Here is a 22,882-nt window from a genome sequence, read left to right as displayed (position 1 = left end):
GGGGGAGGTTGGGGTTCCCTCCTCTGCCCGGGGCGGGTCCCGAGCGCGGTGTCCGGCCGGGCCTGGGGCTGCCTCTGCCTGGCCCGGGGCTCTGGGTGGGGCAGGGGTCCCCACACGCGGCTCTGGGCACCCCTCGTTAGGGGAGCGCTGCCCGGAGGGCGCAGCTCCTCTTGGTTTTGCTGCTTACAAAAAAGGAAATGCTAATCTCGGGAGGCTTTGAGATTTACTGCTAAAGAGGATCATAGTGAGGGGAGGCCACCCTGCTCACACCTGTCCCTGCTCGAGGGCACCTTCTCAAGTTGCTCATGTCCAAGGAGACACAGGGCTCAGCCCCTCACAGGGCTCTCTTTGTGCTGCATCCAGGTAAAAGTGCTGCAAAAAGGTAAAAGAGCTAAAAAGTTCAGCCCTGCAGAACTTCGCACAGAACCGCAACTTCCCAACAGCGACGCAGTGAAGGGAACTTCATTCCCAGGTGTTGTCGCTCTACAGGCAGCTCGGGCGAATTAGGACGGGCATGTGAGGAGGTGGATCTGGGGCTGACAGCACAATCCTCTGCTTCCTTCCCTGCAGGACCTGTTTGCACTGGGCCTCCAAGCGGAACCATGCTCAGGTGGTCTCCTGCCTGCTGGATGCTGGTGCAGATAAGCAGATCCTCACCTCCAAAGGGGAGCTGGCTGCAGAGCTAACTTCAAAACCAGACATCCGGAAGATCTTGGGAGGTACTGTTCCCGTTTAAAAGTCATCTAGGATTCTTGGTCTGAGGACTAAAGCGTTGTTAGTGCTTTTATCTGAGGCAGTAGGTTGGCAAACTTTGGGTAGGGTTACTGAATCTCATTAGATAGCTGTGATTTATAACAACTGGGGTTCATACTCGAGCAAACAGACTTGGGGATCTCAGGTAGGAAGGCCTTTAGTTCTGTGCTGTGTCATCAGGAGATTGAAGAAGGTGTATGCTTTAGGGAACATGCTGCTGAAGTCCTGTTTGCCTTGACTAGACAGGAGCTAGGATGCAGGCTGCAAATGGAGGATTTCCCAGTTGGACAGTTGGATTGTTGTCTGACCGTGAGAAATCTTACAAATCCACTCAGCTGCAGCATTTCAGAAATTACAGCTTCTGAGCATTTTGTTTTTACTTTGACTTGCTCTTTGATGAACTTTTGCCTCATAGTTCTGTCATCTTGCAGTTTTAACGTGCACAACAAACCTAGTTAGATGTGTGTGACATTTCTGAACTGCCAGTGCATGTTTACACCCAGGTACTGCGCTTCAGGTTCAAAGTTTTAAGTACTTCACCTTGGGAAATGTTGATGTTCTATCTTCTGCTAATTACACTTAAATTGCTCTCTACAATGATACAGTTTTACATCAACAGTGCACAGTTGCCTTGAAGCTGCAGCTAAATCATGGCTAAGGTTACAAGTGTCACAACTGAGGAACTGCATGTTCTTTGCATGAATATTCTTTGCTGGTTTTTTGGGGCAAGGTGCTCATCTCTTGGCCTTCATGTCAGATGACTTGCATTCCTTTTTTAACGTCTAAACTGTCAAGTATGTGTTAATGAACTCTGTTCATAGTTGCATTATTTTCCTGTGTGTTAAGCTTTCATGTGTTTCCTGGGGAGTAAACACCTATCACTTATATTCTCCTAAATGGTTTTTATTCTGGGAGTGTAGTGCTATTGAGCAGACCTTTCTGAACTCCACTGACATTAGTATTAATGTCCTGTCATCCTCAGTCAGGCAAGAATGTCAGTTACTGTAGTATTTTAAAGCAAGAGAAGAGTTGGTCAGTCAGGCAAGAATGTCAGTTACTGTAGTACTTTAAAACAAGAGAAGAGTTGGCTTGGGTATTATATTGGATGGTGACTTGCCCAAAGAAATATTTGGTTAAATTTGCTGGCATGGGTCATCACTGGTCAGTCAGTTTCTTGGAAAACACTGGAATAACCTGCTAGAAATGACATTATGTTTTTCTCACTTTGCTTTTAAAAAACACAATACATTGCATACATTTGTGGATTTTTCATGGATTTTACAGCTACTTGCCTTCCAGATGTCACGTTATGAATCATTAGTGTCACCTCTGATTACATCAGAATGTGATGCAGTTTTAAGACACAATAGGAAGACTAACTATATTCAGAATGAGAAAGATCTCTCCAATAACATGTTTTTTCTCTCCCTATTTTTGCACTTCAGTAGTAGAGGATGAAACTGAAATTCAAGGAGTGAAGGCTTTAAATTTGCCAATTGTTGCAAACTACTTGGCCAACCCACCATTCCCTTACGTTACCACCCAAGAAAGCATTCCAGAGAGCTTGGCAGAAACCCAGAATGAAAGTGCTTCCATCTCTTCTGCTTCCCAGTGTGAAACTAGCCCTTGCTCATCAGCAGCTCAGGTTGAAAGCATATGCACACCTACATCCTGCAACAGCGAGGATGATGTTCCTGCCCTAGACACTGCAGAACAGCTGCTGGTCCCAGCAGGAACGAGCCCGGCACCAAAATGCACCGAGCCTGAAGCACAGAACGGCCCCGAGTGCCAGCCCTGCTGGCCTGGCAGCCAAGGGAAGGAGCTGGCATCTCAACAGCCTGTACCACTGCACTCTGACAACTCCCCCCCTGGTCCTGCACCAGCCTTTCAGCCCTTTTTCTTTACTGGAACGTTCCCATGTAACATGCAAGGTAATGATGTGTAACTTCCCATCCTTCTCTGATGTTCTGTTCCGTGTTTTCTTTACTGGGTGGAAGATAAAGAATCATTCCACGTTCAGACATGGAATAGAGGCAGAGATGTTGGATTGGCCAAAAGCACCCAGAACATATTTCTCCTCTGCTAAGTAAAATAACTGTTATACTGAATTTTAAAAACATTAATACTTCGATGGAAAGATTTGTCCAAGCAAGATAAACTTTCATATTTTGAATTGTGTTATATAGTATCAAATCTATCTCCGGTAGTTTGGTAACAAGTTTGTAACTGGATGGATCAGATTTTTAACAGGTAAGATTCCCCCAGTATTTCTGTTCAAATGAAAGCTTCCATTAACTGCATGGGATTTCTGGATGAAGCAACAGGCATTGTGTTGTAAAACATTTATTTGAAGGATAATGGTGACTATTGTAGTGTTAGGTATGAGTTGGGGTTTTTTTTGAGGAAAAAACAAACAAATAACTTTTAGTATTTTTTTCCCAATCAGAACTTGTGCTGAAGGTGAGAGTCCAGAACCTGAGAGACAATGACTTCATTGAAATTGAACTGGACAGACAAGAACTGACCTACCAAGATCTGCTCCGAGTGAGTTGCTGTGAATTGGGTGTTAATCCAGAACAAGTAGAGAAGATCAGAAAATTGCCTAATACACTAGTAAGAAAGGTAAGAATTGAAATCTGAGATGAATTTGACTTTGCAGACACCAGAGAAGGTATTTTTTTAAAAAAGATCAGCAAAAGGTGGATGTGGCCTTGCGAAAGCAAAAACTGACTAAAACTCATCAATTCATAAGGATATTGGACTTTTAACTTCCATCACAACTCTTGTCAAACTAAGCAGAGTATTTCAGCTCCTAAAACACATGAAACTATTAAGGCTTGACTGTTTTTTAAAAAGAATGTATCAGAACAGTGCATTAGTTGTGCTTTTAACATAATTGCCATGTATTGCTTCACTATTTGCTTGCCTAAAAAGAATAGCAAGGAGAGAAAAACCCACAAATTGCCGTGTGAATAATTTAAAGACACACCATTAACGAATGTTCATTAGCAAATGAACATGCTCTTCTGGTTCAAAAATACCTATTCTGGAGGTCTGTAACTAAAATGCGTTTGGTCACAACTCTGAGTTAAGTGACATGCACCAATGCAGGCAAATCTAAATGAGGTTCAAGGAGAGAAAAAAAACCAAACATGCTTTGAAAGAGAGTGTCTTCTGATGGCATTTTCTTCTTTAATTATTTATTCCTGCTGTTGGGTGTGACTTCCCTGGAATTTTAATTTTTACTTTATTTAGCTATTCTTATGTTTACAAAGGAAGACCAGGTATGTTTAGAAGTAACACGTAGCTCTGTTCTTTAAAAGGACAAGGATGTTGCCAGACTTCAGGACTTCCAAGAGCTGGAGTTAGTTCTTGTGAAAAGTGACAGCTCTCCTTTCAGAAATGCTGCATCAACTTTGACAGAGAGATCATGCTACAACAGTAGAGCATCAAAGCTGACCTACTGACTCTTCTGGATGCATCTAGAGTATGAAGATCTGGTAATTCTATGCTGCCACCTTTTGAAGGCAGTGAATTAAGCATATGTAAAACCTTAAGTTATTGTTAGGGTTACTATTTTAACTAATAGTTTATATTTTATATTTAATACCCCCTTTGCTTTTATTTTTTTACTTGATACTGTATTCAGATAAGGGATACCTCATTTGTCTACTAAAATCATATGCTTCCAGTGTATCTCAATGAAGTTTGTTGGTTGTATTTGGCAACAAAGGGCAGGAAAGACTTAATTATTGCTATGAAAAGCATGTTGATTACTCCCACTCTATGACCAAGTAAGAGTAATGGAAAAGAGATTCAGGAAATTGTATGTGTATGTGTGTGTGTGTGTAAAAATATATATATTTTAAACTTCCTGATTAAGTTGAACATCAGGGGGTATTTGGCATACAATCAACAGTTGCTCTTTACCAAGATGCAGTGTAGTGCCTGCTGGGGACAGAAATCTTGAATGCTGTGCAGTGGCAGGCAAAAAACTGTCACTGGGCTGAAAATAAGTGGAGTAAGTGTCCACATTTAAATGTTTGTTTCCTTCCAGTATGAGAATATAGGAACTTCAGTGATGGCCTCTCTCCACCTCCACAAAAAATATGGAAGCCTTTTAATTCAGCATGGGTCACAAAGCAAAAGAAAGCCTGTATGTTTCAGGAGCTCAGGAGGGAGACCAAAGTTGCGTCCATGGTTTCATTTATTTATTTAGTGTATGGTGTAAAAAGCTTCAGCCAGATAAGCACTGATGAAAGAAAGGGCTAAATGCCTCCAGGTGCTGTCAATTGATTTTTATTTTAGGGGTGTGGGGGTAAACCAACCCATGAGGCTGGTTAAGCTACAGACTGCTTAAATTGCATTTAAGCAAAGCAGTAGAGAAAACATCAATTTGTGGTTTATGTATGGCAAAAGTAATCATTGGAACACAGCATGAAGTTGCTCCCTTTCAGTACAAAGCTATCTGAGTTGCAGTGTAAGAGCCTGAAGCTTTTCCTGTTAACATGGTCATCTGCAGTTACACCTTAGGAGGTTTTCTGGTTTCTTTTGGACCAAAAAACTGCAATGATGACCTTTGCACCAAAAACCTTAACTTGAGTACTGGGGTAGGTGAAGGGTTTTTTCCCTGGCATCGAGATGCTTCCCCCCACCCCCACCGCCCTTGTACTATTGATTTTTCCTTCCATCTCTTGCTTGATTAAGCTGCACTAGAGCAGAGCTTATGCACAGCTGACGCAGTGTTTGTTGTTGTTGACATTCAGACCATAAATAGCACAATCAACATGTTTTGGTAGGAGCAGCATGGCTACCCCCCTGCCCGTCTTTGTCTCCTGCAGCACAGCTGCACTTCACTCTTAAGGCTGGTGAGGAACTGGAACGGGTGTCCCAGGGAGGCTGTTGATCCCCATCCCTGAAGGTTTTTAAGGCCAGGTTGGACAACCTGATCTAGTGGTAGGGTTCCCTGCTCATGGCAGGGGGGTTGGAACTAGATGATCTCTAAGGTCTCTTCTAACCTTAATGATTCTATATAAATTATCCCTGAAGTGCTGGCTCCTCCAGGCAAGGTTAGCAAAAGCTTGCAGGTCAGAAGGATACAGAAGCCCCTTCTGCCAGAAGGGTGACTCTGGGTTCAGGATTTCACCCAGTTACTCTAGGCTTAAAATGCTCAGCGCATTCAAAATAATGATGGTCCTTTCCTCCTTGCTGCACATACATCTTAGCTCTTCAACTCTTCTAACTCCCCCCTTCTCAGTCCTGGCCCTTCCCTCTCCAGGAGCTGGGCTACTTTGAAGCCCAATTCAACTCCTGGCAAGCTCAAGCCTGTGACACAGTATGAAGTAAAATTTCCTAACTATGGCTCCTGCTTTGTATTGTAGGACAGGAAAGGACTTTAATTTTAACAATTGTTCCTTTATCTTTTCAGCACAACTTGGAGACTAGTTCAGATTATGTGCAATAACTGTTCAAAAACAGTAGTAGTTAAATGGCTCAAAATTAAAGAGTATCTAATTTCTCTTCAGTTCCTTTATTCAGGAAATCTGTTAAGAGCCTCCACTAATCACTAAACATTCAGCTAGAGGAGCAGCTGGTTTAAATAAGCTTTATTTGCTAGAGTTTCCACAAAGAATAACTGTTAATGTGGTTAAGACTAAAACTTTAATCATGATCTGACTATAACAGTAAGTCTATGCATTCAGAGAAATATTTTTGTATGTTTTATGCAGTTTGATAAACTCTAAGGCACACTACTTACATTAACTGTTTTTTGTTTGGTTGGGTTTTTTCTTTGAACAATAAATTATTGGTATGACAACTGAAACTAAGTTTACAAAACTTACTGTTCTTCCAAGGACAACTTTTGTTTGCACTACAAACTTGTATTGAATTGACATTGCTGCTCTTCACTGATATTAAAGTACCAGTTGTTTCAAGTACCTAGATCTCTTCCTTTTTTAGAGGGTGGAGGGTATGACGAGGCAATCTAGAGCAGGCAGGATGGTCTTAACATTTTAATACAACCATATCCAGTACATTTTTAACACCTAATACAAGATGTCAAAACCAGCATGTAGGAGGTGCTTACTTAAATAAGCTTAGCATTCCTAGAAATCTAAGGTGGTATTTATCCTGAGCTCAAGCTCTGAAGATGACACTTCTCACACAGATTAATCTATTGTGGAGATGCTCATTACAGTCAAATCTCAAGGCAGGCACTGGAAAGGTACTGAATTAATAGATGGAAGTTTTCCTTTATCTTCAATGCACTAGATAAAGAGTACACTGTCAGACATCTCAGAACCTGAATTCCAGTCCCATGTACTTGCAAGGTACCTGATTTTATCATTTATACCTCTGCAAAATCAGGAATGGAAAAATGCTAGTCCTATACAAACACGTACCATGGAAGGTCAACACCAACCTTTCAGCCACTGGAAGAATTAACACATCCAGGCACTACCTGAATCATGTCTCTTATGCACATTTCAAAATAGGTGTTTATGCAATGTCCATAATTAGAACTTACTTATAATTTTGCTTCCTCCTACTGGCATTAATTTTTCTTGGTTTTAAAAAAAACCACCACACCATCTCAATCATCTGTGCCCCTGTATGGGTGTCTGCTTTAGAAAGATACAAATCAAAAAAGGGAACATGGCTGTCCTGTCTGCATGGGGTATTGCTCCTTAACAAAAGCCAGCACTCTGTTTCACAGAAGGACCAACATGAGTGCCCTTCCACAGTCTGAAGATAAAAGGCACACCAAACTGAGAAGCAGCAAGTTACAATAGCGCCTTGTCTATGTGTGACTTCAGTGAACATGTGTGGTCAAGTCCTGAATACTAATATGAAGAATAATGCTTTTATTTTTTAAAAATGTCAATTCAATGCCTTACAGACATAGCACTGATTTCACTCTCTGCTGCAGACTAGTACACTTTGCAGTTCTCTTCCAACAGGAACTATAATGCCTGCACTGCAGCTTCACACAAAAGCATAAGGCACATCTCATTCCCCTTGTAACATGCAGACTTGTGCATGTCTACCAACTGCACACAGCAGTTAACTAATATTCCAAACTGATACTACAATGTAAGGAGTCTGATGGCTCATCTCAGCAGTAGCATCTTTCTGATAACGCTGTGAAAGTCCAACTGCTTTATAAAGACCCAACATCTACATTTTTATTGCAAGATTTCTATGCCTTCTTAACCAAGCGCAGCATAAGCTGTACTTTCTAGGGGACACAAATCCAACCACCACGTAGAAGTAAGCTTGAAATGAAGTACTGAGGGCACAAAAAACCTCAAACCCACAAACACCACAGAATAACTAAGCATCCAAATTAGTGGACTAAGCTTGAAGACATAAGTAGGTTTATTAGGAAAGAAACTTATTTAATATTAAACGTTCAATGACAGAGACAATCAAATTTGTAACAGAAATTCAAAGATACTTTATTTCCATTTCTTGTATATCAAGAAGCTAGGAATAGCTTAGTTGTAAAAATGGGATTCGTTTTAGTTCGATTCACACAAATACTAAACATTTATTCTTGTGTTTTAAAGTCCAAGAATGAAAACTTGCAATTAAACACTGAGCAAGCCATGTGTTCAGGTTACGTTGGTTTCTTATCTTAAAAAGTCTTAAAGAAAAAAAAAGGATACAGGACTTATATTCTCAATAGCATATATGCTATTATCAACACATCTTTCTGAACTCTGGGAGGAAACACCAGTCCTGACTTAAATTTTATTAAAAAAAAATATTTCTAATTCAACTTTATATTTTCTATGCCACTACAGCTTTCTTTCACCTCATTTTAAAGCAGATCTTCAGTTTAAGCTGTCTTCCCCTGTCTTCGCAGAGTCTTCACGTTGTAGTCCTATAATGCAAAATTTTGGGAAAACAGACAATTAGACAGCATTAGGAGCATTTATTTTACCATTTATATATATTGGCCCAGTTGTTAGCTGTCATCTTAACTATAAAAATGTCAACATTGAACATAACTGGCTTTAGAAGCAATAGTATAGCATTAATTGTTTAATAATCAAGTTTAATAATCAACATTAAGAGTTCCTAGCATAAATAATGAAACTACATTAGCAATTTATGTTTCAAGAAGCTCATTTATCAGCTGTACTCTCCATTGTTATTCCTTATTTCAGGAATACAACTAAAGACCTTCTGTAAGAAAGCTATGTCAAGAGTGAGGAAAAAACTTCAAGTTTTCCTTTTAATACAGTATTTGTATTTCCTATTGTTTGGCTGTTTCATTTCCAAGAGACAGTTTTTCAGCACACATTCTTGCCATGAACATTGTAATCATCTGGTGGCATCTGCCTTTGCATTTACATTTGCCTTAGAAGCTTGTTATCAGCCACTCCTCTGTATTATGGCTGACTGCAAACTCTCCTACACAGTAGGAAATATTAAACACATACCTCTTAAAGACTTGAATTGCATTGAAAGTAACAAGGCGGTTATTATGTAGTGTTTATTGCATTTTAAACTCTTTAAAGATATCTAATTCTGGGCAGCACTGCATCCCTACACACAGTCGAAAGAAAATTCCATTCTGTTAACATCAGATGTACAGTATTCACACAATACACAAAAAGTCCTTTTCACTATCTTGAAAATCAAAAACACAACAGTAAGCTTAAAGATTACAGGCAACAGCATTCAAACATGGATGTGGGTAGAGAAAGGAGTACCTGGCATGAGTACCTGCTTAGTTTGACTGAATCCTTGATTTTTAATTTGGCTTTTCATGGGCCGCTCACAACACCAACGCTGTGTGAGGTATGGTAGTCAGCTGCAATAATTCATAAACCCTACACTTCCATCAATCCAATGCTACTGGCTCTCGAGTTACAGAACAAACTGCATTAGAATGCAAGGCAATAAAGCAAAAAAAAACTAGAAACATCCTCGACAAAGAAATACTAGCAGTTTATATGAAAACAAAAGTAGTCCAACATGTGCCTCAAACATTAAGTATTAAAGCAAAAGTTTCTGCTCATGTACCAACACAATATGGACTTAAATACAAAAACAGTTCAACTTTTTTTTTTTTTTTAAAAAACGATAACAAAATCCCTAAAAATAAAAAAGGATAATTAATTTTTCTATGGTGGCTATATTACAATTATGTCCCAAAGAGGCACACTAATGGGGGCACGAGTCTGCTACAAAAGAGCTGAGACAAAACAATGTACCTCAAAATGTTTTGCAGGACTACACTGTCATTTCCTTCAGAAGGTGCTTTAGTATGTCTTCTTACTTGGCTTAGTTCCATCTTCATCTGTGCATACTTACGCTGCACTGTTAAACAGTAACAAAAAGCCCTAATCAAAGTTTGAAATAATGCACTTACCTCTGTCTGATCTGAGGTCATATCAGATCAGTTTTAATTGGACTGAGTGTCACCTTCAGATTTAATGTCTTCACTGGTCCCATTGACCTCATTCTTAGTATCACTCTCCTTCGAGTCTGTATTTGTGTCTTCACTCTGTTTTTCTCGACTACTGGACTTCATACTACTTTTTTTATCATCAGATCCCCTCTTTTCTGCCATGAAAGAAGACATTGACCATGGATTTCAAAGTAAAAACAAACATTGCACATGTGAGATATACATTGCATACAAAAAGGGTAATTACTTTCTATAGCAATAACAGTAATACTCAAAGTTACAGAAATAGCCTTCAGACTACCATGCTGGAATGGAGAGGGAACAAAAAAAGGTCAAAGGGGACAGTACAGGGTGGGGAAGAGAGAGGACAGATCTCCTAACAGAGACAGCTACTCAACTGTCTGTTGAACTGCACAAATTTGAGGTAAAGAGGCAGTCAAGAAGTTAAGCAAATGTGTCATTATGGTGCATGGCTTCCTTATTTATGGGGGACTCTTCTTGGTCCCAAATTTTAGTTGATGATGTGTATAGTCTTGGCTGGCTTACAGTTCTCATTAAAAAATGGTTCTTCAGAAAATAATCAGAAAACAGTGATGGGACAATGCACCACTGTATAATCAAATAGATCAATACTTGCCAATTAAAAAAAACCTAGCAAGCCAAGTTAACAAACAATATTAAGCACCACTAGCTTTGAAGGTGTGGGTCACAGTGACAACCAAAATTTCCTGTACAGTATGTCACAGAAGCTGCACACTTGCCAACGTTATTAATTCTCAATTTTATAAAACCAGCAGTCATTCATAATCCACTCATTAAGAAGGTCTGGGATGACAGTTTGGAAGATATAAAAAGCACTATTTTCCAAAGGTTAACCAACAGCAAGATGGGATAGATCCCACAATTTCATCATGAATTGGAAAGCTGACTGAAAAGTTTGCTACACTGTTGAAAAACTCATCTTTTCCTCAATACGTCTTCAAAGAAGGAAGGAAGCCAGAAGTAAAAATATTTCCACGGGAAGAAAAACATTCTGCGTTAGAGCTGCATGCCTCATCCATAAATTCAGTATTTGCAAATTTAATATCAACTCTTTCTGTGTTATTTCACATCATAATATTCAACCTTTGATCAGTAAAGACACTTTGAAGAGAAAAAAAAAAATATGTGAAGAACCAACCTCTCAGATGTCATCATATAGAACAACATTCATGATCTTTTTTCTGATTATTCCCTGCTATCCGGGCAATTAAAATAAATAATATAAATATATATTATATCCCAAACACAGGAGCACACAGATAAAACACTCTGAAAAAGCTACTTTAAATAATGTTATCACCTAGACTGGCATAAAGACAAAGCAGAAATTAAGCTTTAAAAGAGAAGCAACATCTCAACTTCTTTGTTTTAAAACAGACCACCAAAGGGAGGGGAGAAGCCCCCACACAGAAATGAGGGCAACTGCCTACTGAACACTACTACTGAGGTTTCACCTGAAGCAGCACACCCAGTACATGGTGCTTGGAGAAAGCACACAGTGATGTCAAAAGACTAACTGAAGAACTGATCATTTTGTATCTGTCTGCCCTCAGTTTTCCAACTCCGCAGGTAGATTGCACTCTAACTAACCTTGTCAAAAAGTCTTCTTTTTGTGTCTTATAGGTATCTCCGATGCACACGTAGATCCACTGAGGAATAGTAGTCTTGTTTCCCCGCAGAGGACTAGTAGTCAGTCCAATAATCTTATCTTCTGTCCTATGTAGATATGGTAGATCTTAATAGCCCTATGGATGTGCAGTGTGCAGGGGTTTGTTTGTCTTGCTTGATTCTCAAATTTTTTCAGGAAGGATAATTTTGTTTAAGGTTAAAAAGCTACTAATAAACTCTGGTATGAAAGATGGAACTCTTCTAAAACCTTCAAGCAGAACTGAGAAAGTGTATTTAACAAATAGTCCAATAACTGAACTTCTTTCAACTCCTGCAGTATCTGCAAGCAGTTAAGTTCCTCCACTGTATTTTCAATCTGTAAGATTTCTTTCTTTAAAAGCACATACAGTTAGTTTCCTCTTAAAACTGTGTATCTTAGTTCAGCTATAATGACATAATATTGACTTTGCTTCCTGATTCCGCACATGCACATTCTTCTGATTGAGTTTGTGTGGGCAACTAAGATATATTTTGTGAGAATTCTTACCAAGATAACATGAATGGTTTTACTGTTCAGAGAATGCAACAATTATACAAGCATCATATCCAGTATTACTGAGGGTTTGGGTGCCCTGACAGTATTTGCTGACATTTAGTCATTAACATGAAAACACAATTTCAGACATAATTATTTTTACCTAAGTCTATGAATCCAGATTTAGGAAGGAAAAGAGCCAAGTTGAAGTAGCCTGGAGGCATGTTCCAGTATTAACCTTTCATAAAGTGAAGATACTTGCAGAACACATTTTTCTGCTCTTAAAAAAGCCTTCTATTTATTATACCTACTTTGCAGTTTATGTGGAGAAGCAGTTGTGTTCTGCTGGCTTCTATTAAACTAATGGTCAGCTGGTGTTTATGGCTGGCAGGCTCTCTCCTTTAGCAAACGTGTCCCTTCACAAAATGTCAGTCAGAAATGAAGTGTCTCCATTTTTATATTACACTCTTCTCTTACAATCTTAAAGGCTGCTGTATTCCATAGTATCTTAATGAACAAGAAAGAAGCCAGGACTTCTGAATTTTAAAAGTATGGCACTAATTTTAGTAGGTAATTCTTAGGCAGCTGTGCCTTGCTTTTTTTCCTGTTAAGATTCACATTTATAAAGCAGTTTGAGATTTCAAGACGAAAGGCAGTACCTTGAGTAGCTACAACCAGCCCCTTTTGCAGATCAATGGTTTATATAAAGACAATTAGATTCTGAATCCAGTAATCCCAATGGAGCAAATATCCTAACTTAAGTCTTATCTTCTGTGTTCCTTCTTTTAGTGCAGACAGTAGAGCAGGTAGCCAGCCACACTTCAGATAGATTAACCTCTAAAGCTTTCTCCTTAACTACCTAAAATGCCACATTGCAAACATGAGGATGTAATGGTGTTTACAGCTTCATCATAGAAATGCAATGCCTGCTTGTTAAATGCTAGTGGCTTGGGTTTTTTTTCTCCTTTTTTACATTAAAGATTTTCCCAACAATGGGAAAAAACCAAACTTCTTCAGCATTACAGTCCTGTTCTAAGGGCCTCTGTGTTTCTACAAATGTTATGATTACAGAGTCAAAAAAAGTCATGGATTTTCCCAGGCAGAATTTTTCATCACAGCATCACCACACTGTTCTCATGTCTGGGGGAAGAAAGTAGCAAGCAGCAAATAAAATGGCCAGTAAGGAAATCAGTCAAGTTAAAACTAAAAATACTGAGATGCTGAAGAAAGTCCACTAGGTCCTCTATTTAGGGTAGGATTAAGGAAAGAACTGAAAAGCCATTAAGCTAAAAAACAGACCAAATTTGAATAAATAAGAACACAGTTATTCATATACATAGATACACACAAAATACTAAATAGGACATTCTTGTCTAAGTACCAGAAATCTGTTCATAAAGTAGGCAAAAAAGGCACAATATCAGGTAGGAATAAAGTAACTAATGGACAGATACAGGCTACAATACTGAATCTAACTTTAAAAAACTATGCATCAGTTTTACTGCCAATAAGCAAGCAGCAAAAAACCACTTGCGTATAAAGGGCAAAGCAAAATGAGAGAAGAGTCAATACTAAAAATGCACTGTAGTATAAACTAGAAAAATTAAACCAGTCAAAAATACACAAATCATTACCAACATTTTGGGAACTAGCTGGCTGGATAAATATGGAAAAGGGAAAATACGGAGAAGTAAGGCCTGTGAACAGGCCCATGCACAGAAACATGCACATAACACATTTCATTCCAGAGAACCTCAGAAGTACCTTAGAAAGGCAACAGAATTATTTCATCCATTACTGATGGTCAGCTCTAATAATGAAGTGGGGTGGCAGTTTCAGACTGGACATTAGTCAGTGCCCCAACAGAGCCAGCAGTTTAAGCCAGAAATTAGTATTACATTCCTCCAGAAGTTTCAGAAGACTTTTAAAGGGGGAAATTTAGGATTAACGGTGAATTAGTGTCTTTTCACAGAATGTGAATCTGTAGTGTTCTCTCTGTAGCTCTTTTTAATCCTACTTAAAGGTGAAGTCTTTGATGAAGCAGTGAGTCACCATCAATGCTGTTGTGCTGCTATAAAAGCATTCCAAGGACTAATACAGCATTCCTCTGAGACTCACCTGATTACTGACAAAGCAATTTTCCATTTAAAAAAGCAAACAACAACAACAACAACAAAACAACAAAAAGGAAAGATGGGGGGAAGCAGGAGACTGGGAAGAGGGCATGAAATATAATTCAAAGCATCACAGAAATTCTGCAAGATTTGTCTTGGACTACACTCATAGATCAGAAAAAAAAACTTAAAAGCATTGCTAAAGGAAAATAAAGGAAACATGGTAGAGAAGTAATAGATAGTATACGTGAAAAACCAGCTATAATCTCCCACGAAACACCAGCAAAGGGTAATTACAGAAGCGTCTATTTTTTAAATGCTCTCTTAAGAAAATGTGATAACAGGCGTATGTTTTTCTGAAGGTAAACAGGTCTTAAAATGCATCAAAATCCTTGCACATTTAATTTGCAAAGTGGTGAGCTTTTCATAACTACTGTACCAGAGAAGAAGTGGACACAGGGGTGTATGCATGCACACACATGAAATTAACTGGAATGAACAAAATCCTTCAAATCGGTTAACAGCAACATACACAGTTTATAAAACCAGATCTGATTTGATGCCAGGAGCTTTCAGTCACTCACTGAAAGACTGAAAAAGATTTTGGACTTGAAGGAAAGATTAGTTTTAGAACTTGATATGAACTCAAGTCTTCACATAAACATACCTTTTTCTTTGGACTTCCTGTCTTGTTCCCTCTCTCTGCTTTTGCTTCTGTGCTTGTAGGATTTCCGATCTCGGCTTTTTGATCGCCTCCTGTCCCTGCTGCGAGACCTATGTTTCCTTTCTGATCTATCGTGACTTCTGCTTCTTCTTCGGTCACGACTCCTGAAGTGACATTCAGAGAAAATGTCAAAGATGTCATTGTCAACTGGTATTTTCTAACTCAGTAGATAAAACAGCAAACCACTAGCGCTTTCCAAGACATTGAATATATGCAGAAAAAAACCCAATTGAAAACAAGCCTTAGCATATTGTATATAAATATTTCTCAGTAGGTAAAACCTGGCTTCACATTGGCTTCTTCACTCAAACATTCAACCACACAGCTTAAAAATACCTACTACTATGAATTAAACAACTTAAGGAAAAAACAACGTAAGAGCTTGTTCTTTGGGAGCATTTGTCTACTCAAAGCTCCTTCCACTTCCATCACAATGATGCCGTCTCTTTAAATAATAGAGAGGAGTCAACTAAAATGCAGAAAAGCCTGCTTACCTTTAGAAACAGTAGGGTATGTCTTCACTTAAGAGGTGAGAACAGTGAAGTTAAGAAATCAGTGATGTGACCTAGGCTAACAGATCGAGTCCCCACAATACTTTACCAGTTTGGAAAGTTACATGGAAATAATTACACACACACACACACACACACACACACACACCTGCTTCGCCTTCTTTCTCTGCTTCTTGATCTTTTGTGGTCTCTTGAGCGGCTGCATCTTCTGTCAGATGTTCTGCTTGAATGTCTACTCCGGGAGCGACTCCTTTTACGCCTCTCTCTGTCACGAGCCCTCTCTTTTTCCTTCTCTTCCTCTTCACGTCGTCTCTTCCTTTCCCGCTCTTCTCTTTCCCGTTCTCTCTCTTTCTCTCTCTCTTCTCGTTCTTGTTTCTCTTTTTTTAACCTTTCATCACGGTCAGGTTCTTCTGTTCTTTTTCTTAACTTTTCCTTGAAAAGAAAAAGGCCAGAGAAACAAATTAAGATTACTCAAGATAAATCATTCATTATAACTTAGTTTAGACATTCTGAGGATGTAGAAGCCATTCCAGATTTTTTCTTACAAAGGACAGCCTACATAGAAGTACTTTCTAAAATCCCTGAAACAGCAATTATTTGTGTTGCAGAATTTTGTTGTTTGTCATTCTCACAAGGACACAGGCCAAACAGCACTTCTTTACAAAGGGCCACAAGAATTTCCCACCTGAATTTACATCTTTGCTTCTATCTAGTGTGGTCATGTATGACAGTATCAGCGCAAGCACACTACTAAATGTGCAGTAAGATTCTATTTTATTTTCTTGTAACATCTTTTGCAGTTAGATTCAGACTATATATAAGGAAGAATTTATTTTTTTTTTTGGTGAGGGCGGTGAAAAACTGGCATAGGTTGCCCAGGGAGTTGGTAAATGCCTCATCTTTAGAAACATTACATGTCAGGTTGGATGGGCTCTGAGCAACTTCATCTAGTTGAAGATACCCCTGCTCTTGCATGGGAACTGGACTAGCTGATCTTTAAAGGTCTCTTCCAACTCAAACAATTCTGTGATGCTATTATCTTTGAAGTTTTTCATGCACTTGAAAAAAAACACTGGGCAGCTTTTTGTTTATCATAGGAAGCCTCCAAGCAATTTTTTGTGTTCAGTAACTGAAGAGATACTTACTTTTAAATCTTCTACAGTAGCTTTTATTTTGGCATAGCCCATGTGCTGCTTTCCCATCAAGTGGTCATCTACCCTGGACTGTGCATCTCCTACAATTAAAAAGGCTCCACAAACTTCACAAACTTCCATTTGCTTTTCTTGGGCTGCAAAGCTCTCAATTGTCTGCAAAAACATTTGGTAAATGAGAAGGAAAGTTTCAGCCAAAAACCAGTGAAGAACTTCAGAACTTCACTGCTACTGCTGTCAAATCCCAGGCACTAGTGAAAGCTTAAAACCCTGTATGCTTTGCCTTCAGAGCTGGGCTACACACACCTGTTCATCTGAGCCAAAAGGAAACAGCTGATTTGACAACACACAAAACAAACATTGTTCCTCAGTGCAAAGGATTAATATGTATACAGCCGTATCTGCAGCTTCCTTGCAATCTCAGGATTAAGGAAAATAAAAATCAGTTTTCACTTAAGTTTTTTTTTTTTGGCATCAACTGAAACGTCTGGAGCTGCAGAATAGTGACGGAATATGTCTCAAGGAATGAAAAGGCTAGAATATCACAAGAAGAAACACCAATAGGAATGTCAAGCTTCTATTTAAAAGGATGGTGGTGAAATTAATTCACTGTTTCAACAGACATCAAAGAAATACACCAGAATTTCAACATAAGCCCAAGTGATTATTGCTGTGCAATATTCATGAATCACGCAGTATGGACACAAACACTATTGTCTGCAACATTTAAGAACTTTTAAAAAATTAAATAGGAATCACTATTTGAGCAGATTATTAAACACCAAAATATAATGTTTAAACGTAAGCTCATTTTTGTTGACAGGAAGTTGCTATTTAAAACATCCTGGCTTCTGCAGCTCTCAAAGTCAGACATGACTCTAGCCAGAGCCCTAACATGACAGCTTTCTGAAACCCAGTCAGATTGGTAGTTCAGTGAAATTATGTTGTGGAAGCTACACAGCAAAGTTTAACTGAGACTGCAATAAGATGCAAGCTCACCTCTAGAACTTCTGCGTAAGTAATTTAATAATTTGTGTGCATGAAACCCACTCTCAAGGTAGCACATGAAATCAATGCACCAGATTTACACATTTAAATGTCATGTTATTGTCTAATAAATACTGCCCAGAACTTGCATGCCTTCCATGTAAGGTTATTAATAATGTACTGTTGCATCAAATATTGAAATATGTCTGACAAAACTACAAAATATTACTTACTGAAGTTGTAGACCTCAGCAATTCTCTCTCTTCCTTTAACTGTTCAACAAGTTTCATCATTCCTTGTGCCTCTTCCACCTTCCCTTCTGAACCCAGTTCTTCAATCTAAAGGATTATAAAAAAAGTTCAACTATAATTTTTAATCAAGTAACAAAAGAACGAGATCACTCTTACAGGGGGTAAGAAATCCTCACCTGTTGTAGAAGTACATCAATTTTGTCAGTTAACACCTGAATCTTCTCTTCATTTTTACCAGTAGGTCCTGCTCCCTGCCAAACAGTACAAGTAGGGCTTTTAATTGGTTTAAGTTAAAATAACTTAAAACACATTAATATATGTCTTCTCCTATTCCAAAGACACGTTAAGAGTAACTTTCTCTTGCCTCTCTTCCTATGAAGGCCTACTAGTAAGTCTAGTCTTAATATATAACACTCCTCAACTCAGCCTACTTCACTCATACTGAGTGAAGCAAGTTCCAGTCACACTAATTCCTCCTAAAACAACAAAAACATTCAAGGCTCTGGACCATAAAAGGTAAGATTCCTGAATTCAAAGTCCTAAATTTAAACTCTGAAGCTGCAATGTAGCTATTGCATATCTTTGCAGACACTCAAGTATAACTTGGAATTCCATGGACTCTGAAATTTAACTTCTGAGCAAAATCCAGAAGAATCTGACTTCATCCAAAAAGCACTTGTTAATAATGTCCCTCTTTGGCTGCCAGAATACATCTCTATACATCTGCTTCCCCCCCAGCCTTTGCTCTACTCCACAGTCATTAAGCTCTATTGAATGGACACTGTGCACAGCTCCTTCTGAAGCAACTGGACTTTGCACAGAACTAATTAGGACAGCAAAAAGGAGCAAGGTTACCCGAGCAGTCAGGAAGCTCCAAGAGCACAGTTACTACTCCAAATCCATCAGGGGACAAGAAGACATGAAGATGCTATCTAGAGGAAAAATTGCATCAATGATTCTTCCAGACTCACCCCAGAAGACTGTTGATTCTGTGACAGTGCCAAACGAGCATGGCCTCTTCGAATCCTGCGTTCTACCTCTGCAAGTAAGCTTTGCAAATAGCGCAGGAAGTCTCTTTCATAGCCCACTTTCATAAAACGAGAGCTCTTCTCGTACCTGGTTAAAATATTTTAAAAATGAAAGCTCACATCACTCCCTAATATATGAAAAATCAACAGAACTGGCAATGTTGTAAGTTCTTGCTCAAGGTAAGAAAATATGATACATTTAAATAAATGTTTACATAAATAAAAGAGCAATTAGTTTCTTGGGGTTGTTTTAAAAAAAAATAATTAAGCATTACTAGAAACACTACATGGCAACCAACATACTTACTGTTTACGTAGATTTTCGTCATGAATTTTTTCACAAGGACCTAAAAAGACCACACAAAAAGTTTAACCTTGCATTCCTGAATGGAATTCACATTCCAACAGCATTTGTTTGTGCACTATGATTGAACAGAGCTATCAACACTTCCCAGGGAGTTGTGTGCATGTCTTTCTACTGCCTTTGCTTGCAGTTTGAAAGACACATAAAAGAAAAATAATGCCAATATGGTTTATTAATTATAAAACCAAAGGAGACTCTGAATGACATAAGAAATCTTCACAGAAAACAGGATTTCCGGATCAAGATCCACATCAGTAAAATTACACAAACAAATTAGTAATTTAAAACATCTGGGGCCCTTAAAAAAAAAGACCAAAAAAAAGGAAAAAAATTACATATAAAGAGTAATTTCAAACACTTTCCAAGCTCTGGGGTTCTTTGTAATAAAGAACTGGCTACTTAAAATGCTGATCTTCAGAGTAAAATTAGGAGGTATTTGGCCCGAGTTAATAAGGGTAAAGATGTTAAAATTTCCCACCCTTCCTGGCCTATCAAACTTTTCAATGGACTTGGAAATTAATGCTAAGAAGTTTTTTTTATCTCCCAGTTACTGTCTCCAAACATGTCATCCTCATACCATCACTTGAAAACTACTAGCAATCTAGAGATGGTTTTCAGTAATACAAAAGTTCAATTGTAATTACATATAAGTGAATAAACGTTACAAGACTTACAGACTTACCTAAATCAGAACGGGTATTCGTAAATAATTCAGCTGGGCAAAACCCACAAAGGTAGTATTTACAAACCTGACAGAGAAGAAAGAAACAGGCATCAATTTCGTCCCTTGCGAATTACTAATTTTAGGTAATCACTTCTATTTTCTAAAATACAGTGTAAAAATCCCCTTTACCAAAAGTTTTATTTTCCACTGCAATAACGATATTTCTTCATTTTCCTGCTAAGTACTTAAGATCACAGGAAAGTGCCATCTATTTGTAAATACAATATAGTATTTGGTATTTCCAAAGGAATGAAATAATATTTGACTATTAAAGACATTACTGTGAAATTTCATAACTGTGAAAACCTACAAGGGCTCAGAATTTCTGCCACAGAAGCATGAAAGCAAATTCCTCTTTGCTTGCTTCCATTTCCTTCAATGCTGCTGGCTTGGATAACAGAAGCCATCAGCATTCAACTGGAAGGTCCTGCCTCAAGGATTCTGATGACAATTAAAAGACTTACTATACACAGTAACTATTCAAAAGCCTCCCCATTCCAATGCTTTAAAAAACATCCCTACTTTAAGTATGACAGGCAAAGAGACACTGTATAGTTCTTGAGAAAGGTGGACATGACATCAATTTTATCCTGGTTTCCTGCCAACTAAAAAAGGGTTTGTTTTGTTTCTGCACAGCCTACCTGAACATTAGCAAGTCTTGTACTTTTTGACAACAGAAGTTAGAAAAAAAGCCAACCCGTAAAAAACCCAAGCCAGTAAATACTTAACATAGATGGGATAAAACCAGCTTTTGTTAAAAACTTTATTCACCCTCCCCCAGAAGCATGCCAATTTGGTTAGCTAGTCAATTTGGTAAGTTCTTGAAGTTCCTAACACAGATATATCTCCTGTCTATACATGAGAACAGCCCAAAAGAGAAAATCAGAAACACTTTCACGGTTAGCTTCATAAGCAATCTTTAATTAATTCAACAGACCCTTCCTCCAGACATGCTTGCCACTAACTAAAGTGTCAGTCCAAAACTAGTCTCAACATTCTTCTAACATCTTTTATTGTACATCAGTTTTTCTAATATTTGGTAAATCTAATTATTGCTACTGCACATTATACTCACAACATACACTGTGGACAAAGATTTACGACATATTATCTCCTAAGATACATTTTTAAGTATTTTAACACAAGCGGGTGAGAAGAGAGACTCAAAACCTACCCCACACCAACACCCCACTGAATGCCTATGATACCAGCTGATCAAATTAGATCAGTCTGATTTATTTTTCCATGCTAACTGCCAGACTGCAAATCACCCTACTGAAGTTAGAACTGTACTGCCTGCTTTAGGGATTACAGAGAAAAACAATCAAGCTTTCTACTAACAAACCATGGACACCAAAAACAAACAAACAAAAATCTCTTTTATTTGAATACTTCTCCCATGAGCCAGGTAAGGACACTGTGACATCTATCTGAAGCAATTTATCAAGAACAGTTAAGGAGACACCACACAAATTTTTTTTTTTCCCTCGGGAAGCAAGGAGAAAGTTACTGACAAAATCTGATTTCAGAATCTGCTCTCTTCTCTGAAAGCTGCAATATCCTTTGTTTTAATAGCAAGTTGTTCCAGGGGAGCATTTTCTGGGATGAACTCCTGTACTAGTCAATAGAAATTTAATTTCTCTCTATATTGTCTTTCTCCTCCATTTTCTCATCCTCTGATCCAACTATGTGGGTCAGTGAAAACACATTTCTCCCAAAACATTTTAGAGATGGATTAGTTAATTTCCTAAGACACAGACAGCACTGTAATAACAGTTTGACCACATTATGCTGTAAAGAGTTGCAGAACATCTTCGATTAGCTCAAAAATTATGAAAAATGGCCTGTAACAGTTTTGAAACAAGTAGCAACAACAGGAGCAAAGTAAAAGTTCTTAATGTCAGAAGTATGATGAAAGAAAAAAACCCTCAGTCCAACACTACAAATAATGAAAATTATTTTATGAAGCAGCACTGCCAGGAAAACCCTACTCTTATAAACTTATGGTTATAGACAAAATTCGTAGTAACCAATACAAAAATATACAGCTTAAACATGTGTCACACACTGTATTATTTATATATTAAAAAAGCAACAACAGAACCTAAACACAGTGAAAGGCTGCAGTAAATTTTCTCATAACTAGCTCTGGACATGACACCTAGTGAATTACATTTTCTCCTATGAAGCAGCCTGCAGAGAAATACACTAAAGTGGTTCAGACTAGTTTGCAGCATTTTTCTCCCTCATACCTATGTTATCACGCTCTTCAACAGATTATCCCTCAACAGAAAAACATTTGAGAGAATCCTGCAGAACCTTGAAAGATACCACAGGCTTAGCTTCACTGTGTGGTACCTTGGCCTTAACAGGCTGTAGATGTCAGTCAGCTGCACTTAGGGTTGGTCTTAAGTAATCAATGATGAGTAAGAATAGAAAGGGTCAAGAAATGGCTGAAGCACCACAGAGCCATTAAAGGCCTGACAAGGAGGTGATAGGCTTCAAACAGCATTACTCATCCACAGCTTATCAGACCACTGCACTTAGCCCAAGTCAGAAGTAATATGGAAATACAAAACAGAGCAGGAGGCCGTTTAGTATGGGTATTTACCTATGCTGGTAAAAAGCACTCAGTGCTTTTTGCCAGTCTTTGGATGACTTTGGT

General features: G+C 38.4%; 2 protein-coding genes across 4 annotated transcripts in view; one reads left to right on the top strand and one right to left on the bottom strand.

The window, feature by feature from the left end:
• Window positions 1–4,220, top strand: part of LOC104393279 (ankyrin repeat domain-containing protein 40-like) — a 13,037-nt gene extending 8,817 nt beyond the window's left edge. Inside the window, exons 4-7 of the mRNA XM_010002760.1 lie at window positions 571–719; window positions 2,199–2,684; window positions 3,200–3,375; window positions 4,077–4,220. Of these exons, the coding sequence (XP_010001062.1) occupies window positions 571–719; window positions 2,199–2,684; window positions 3,200–3,375; window positions 4,077–4,220 (955 nt within the window). The remainder of the gene's footprint in view (window positions 1–570; window positions 720–2,198; window positions 2,685–3,199; window positions 3,376–4,076) is intronic.
• A 3,968-nt stretch (window positions 4,221–8,188) lies between these two features.
• Window positions 8,189–20,238, bottom strand: LUC7L3 (LUC7-like 3 (S. cerevisiae)). 3 transcript variants are annotated; one of them, XM_010002672.1, is made up of 12 exons: window positions 20,176–20,238; window positions 19,437–19,476; window positions 19,073–19,217; window positions 18,278–18,352; window positions 18,084–18,188; window positions 16,858–17,019; window positions 15,861–16,144; window positions 15,144–15,304; window positions 10,192–10,332; window positions 9,981–10,086; window positions 9,490–9,555; window positions 8,195–8,641 (listed from the first exon to the last, which is right to left on the bottom strand). In XM_010002672.1, exons 3-11 carry the CDS (start codon window positions 19,193–19,195, stop codon window positions 9,531–9,533), a joined length of 1,182 nt encoding a protein of 393 aa, XP_010000974.1. In that variant the 5' UTR covers window positions 19,196–19,217; window positions 19,437–19,476; window positions 20,176–20,238; the 3' UTR covers window positions 8,195–8,641; window positions 9,490–9,530. The 3 variants fall into 3 exon arrangements, with proteins under 3 accessions (XP_010000975.1, XP_010000973.1, XP_010000974.1); XM_010002673.1 differs by having other exon boundaries at window positions 8,189–9,555; XM_010002671.1 differs by having other exon boundaries at window positions 8,189–10,086.
• Between the last annotated feature and the right edge of the window lie 2,644 nt (window positions 20,239–22,882).

This window comes from Chaetura pelagica, unplaced genomic scaffold, assembly GCF_000747805.2.
Source record: "Chaetura pelagica isolate M959 unplaced genomic scaffold, ChaPel_1.0 scaffold47, whole genome shotgun sequence".
NCBI lineage: Eukaryota > Metazoa > Chordata > Aves > Apodiformes > Apodidae > Chaetura > Chaetura pelagica.
Note: the sequence above shows the minus strand (reverse complement) of the source record. Positions and strands in the feature narration are given on the sequence as shown.

Bases quoted from the DNA above. Each gene is read 5' to 3' on its own strand.
- LUC7L3 (XM_010002671.1), bottom strand. From the start codon at position 19,195: ATGAAAGTGGGCTATGAAAGAGACTTCCTGCGCTATTTGCAAAGCTTA. The intron at 17,020-18,083 runs GTAAGTAATATT...ATGTTTTTGCAG, and splicing joins TGCTGAGGTCTACAACTTCA to ACAATTGAGAGCTTTGCAGC. The intron at 10,333-15,143 runs GTATGTTTATGT...CTTTCATGGCAG, and splicing joins CAGGAAGTCCAAAGAAAAAG to AAAAGAGGGGATCTGATGAT.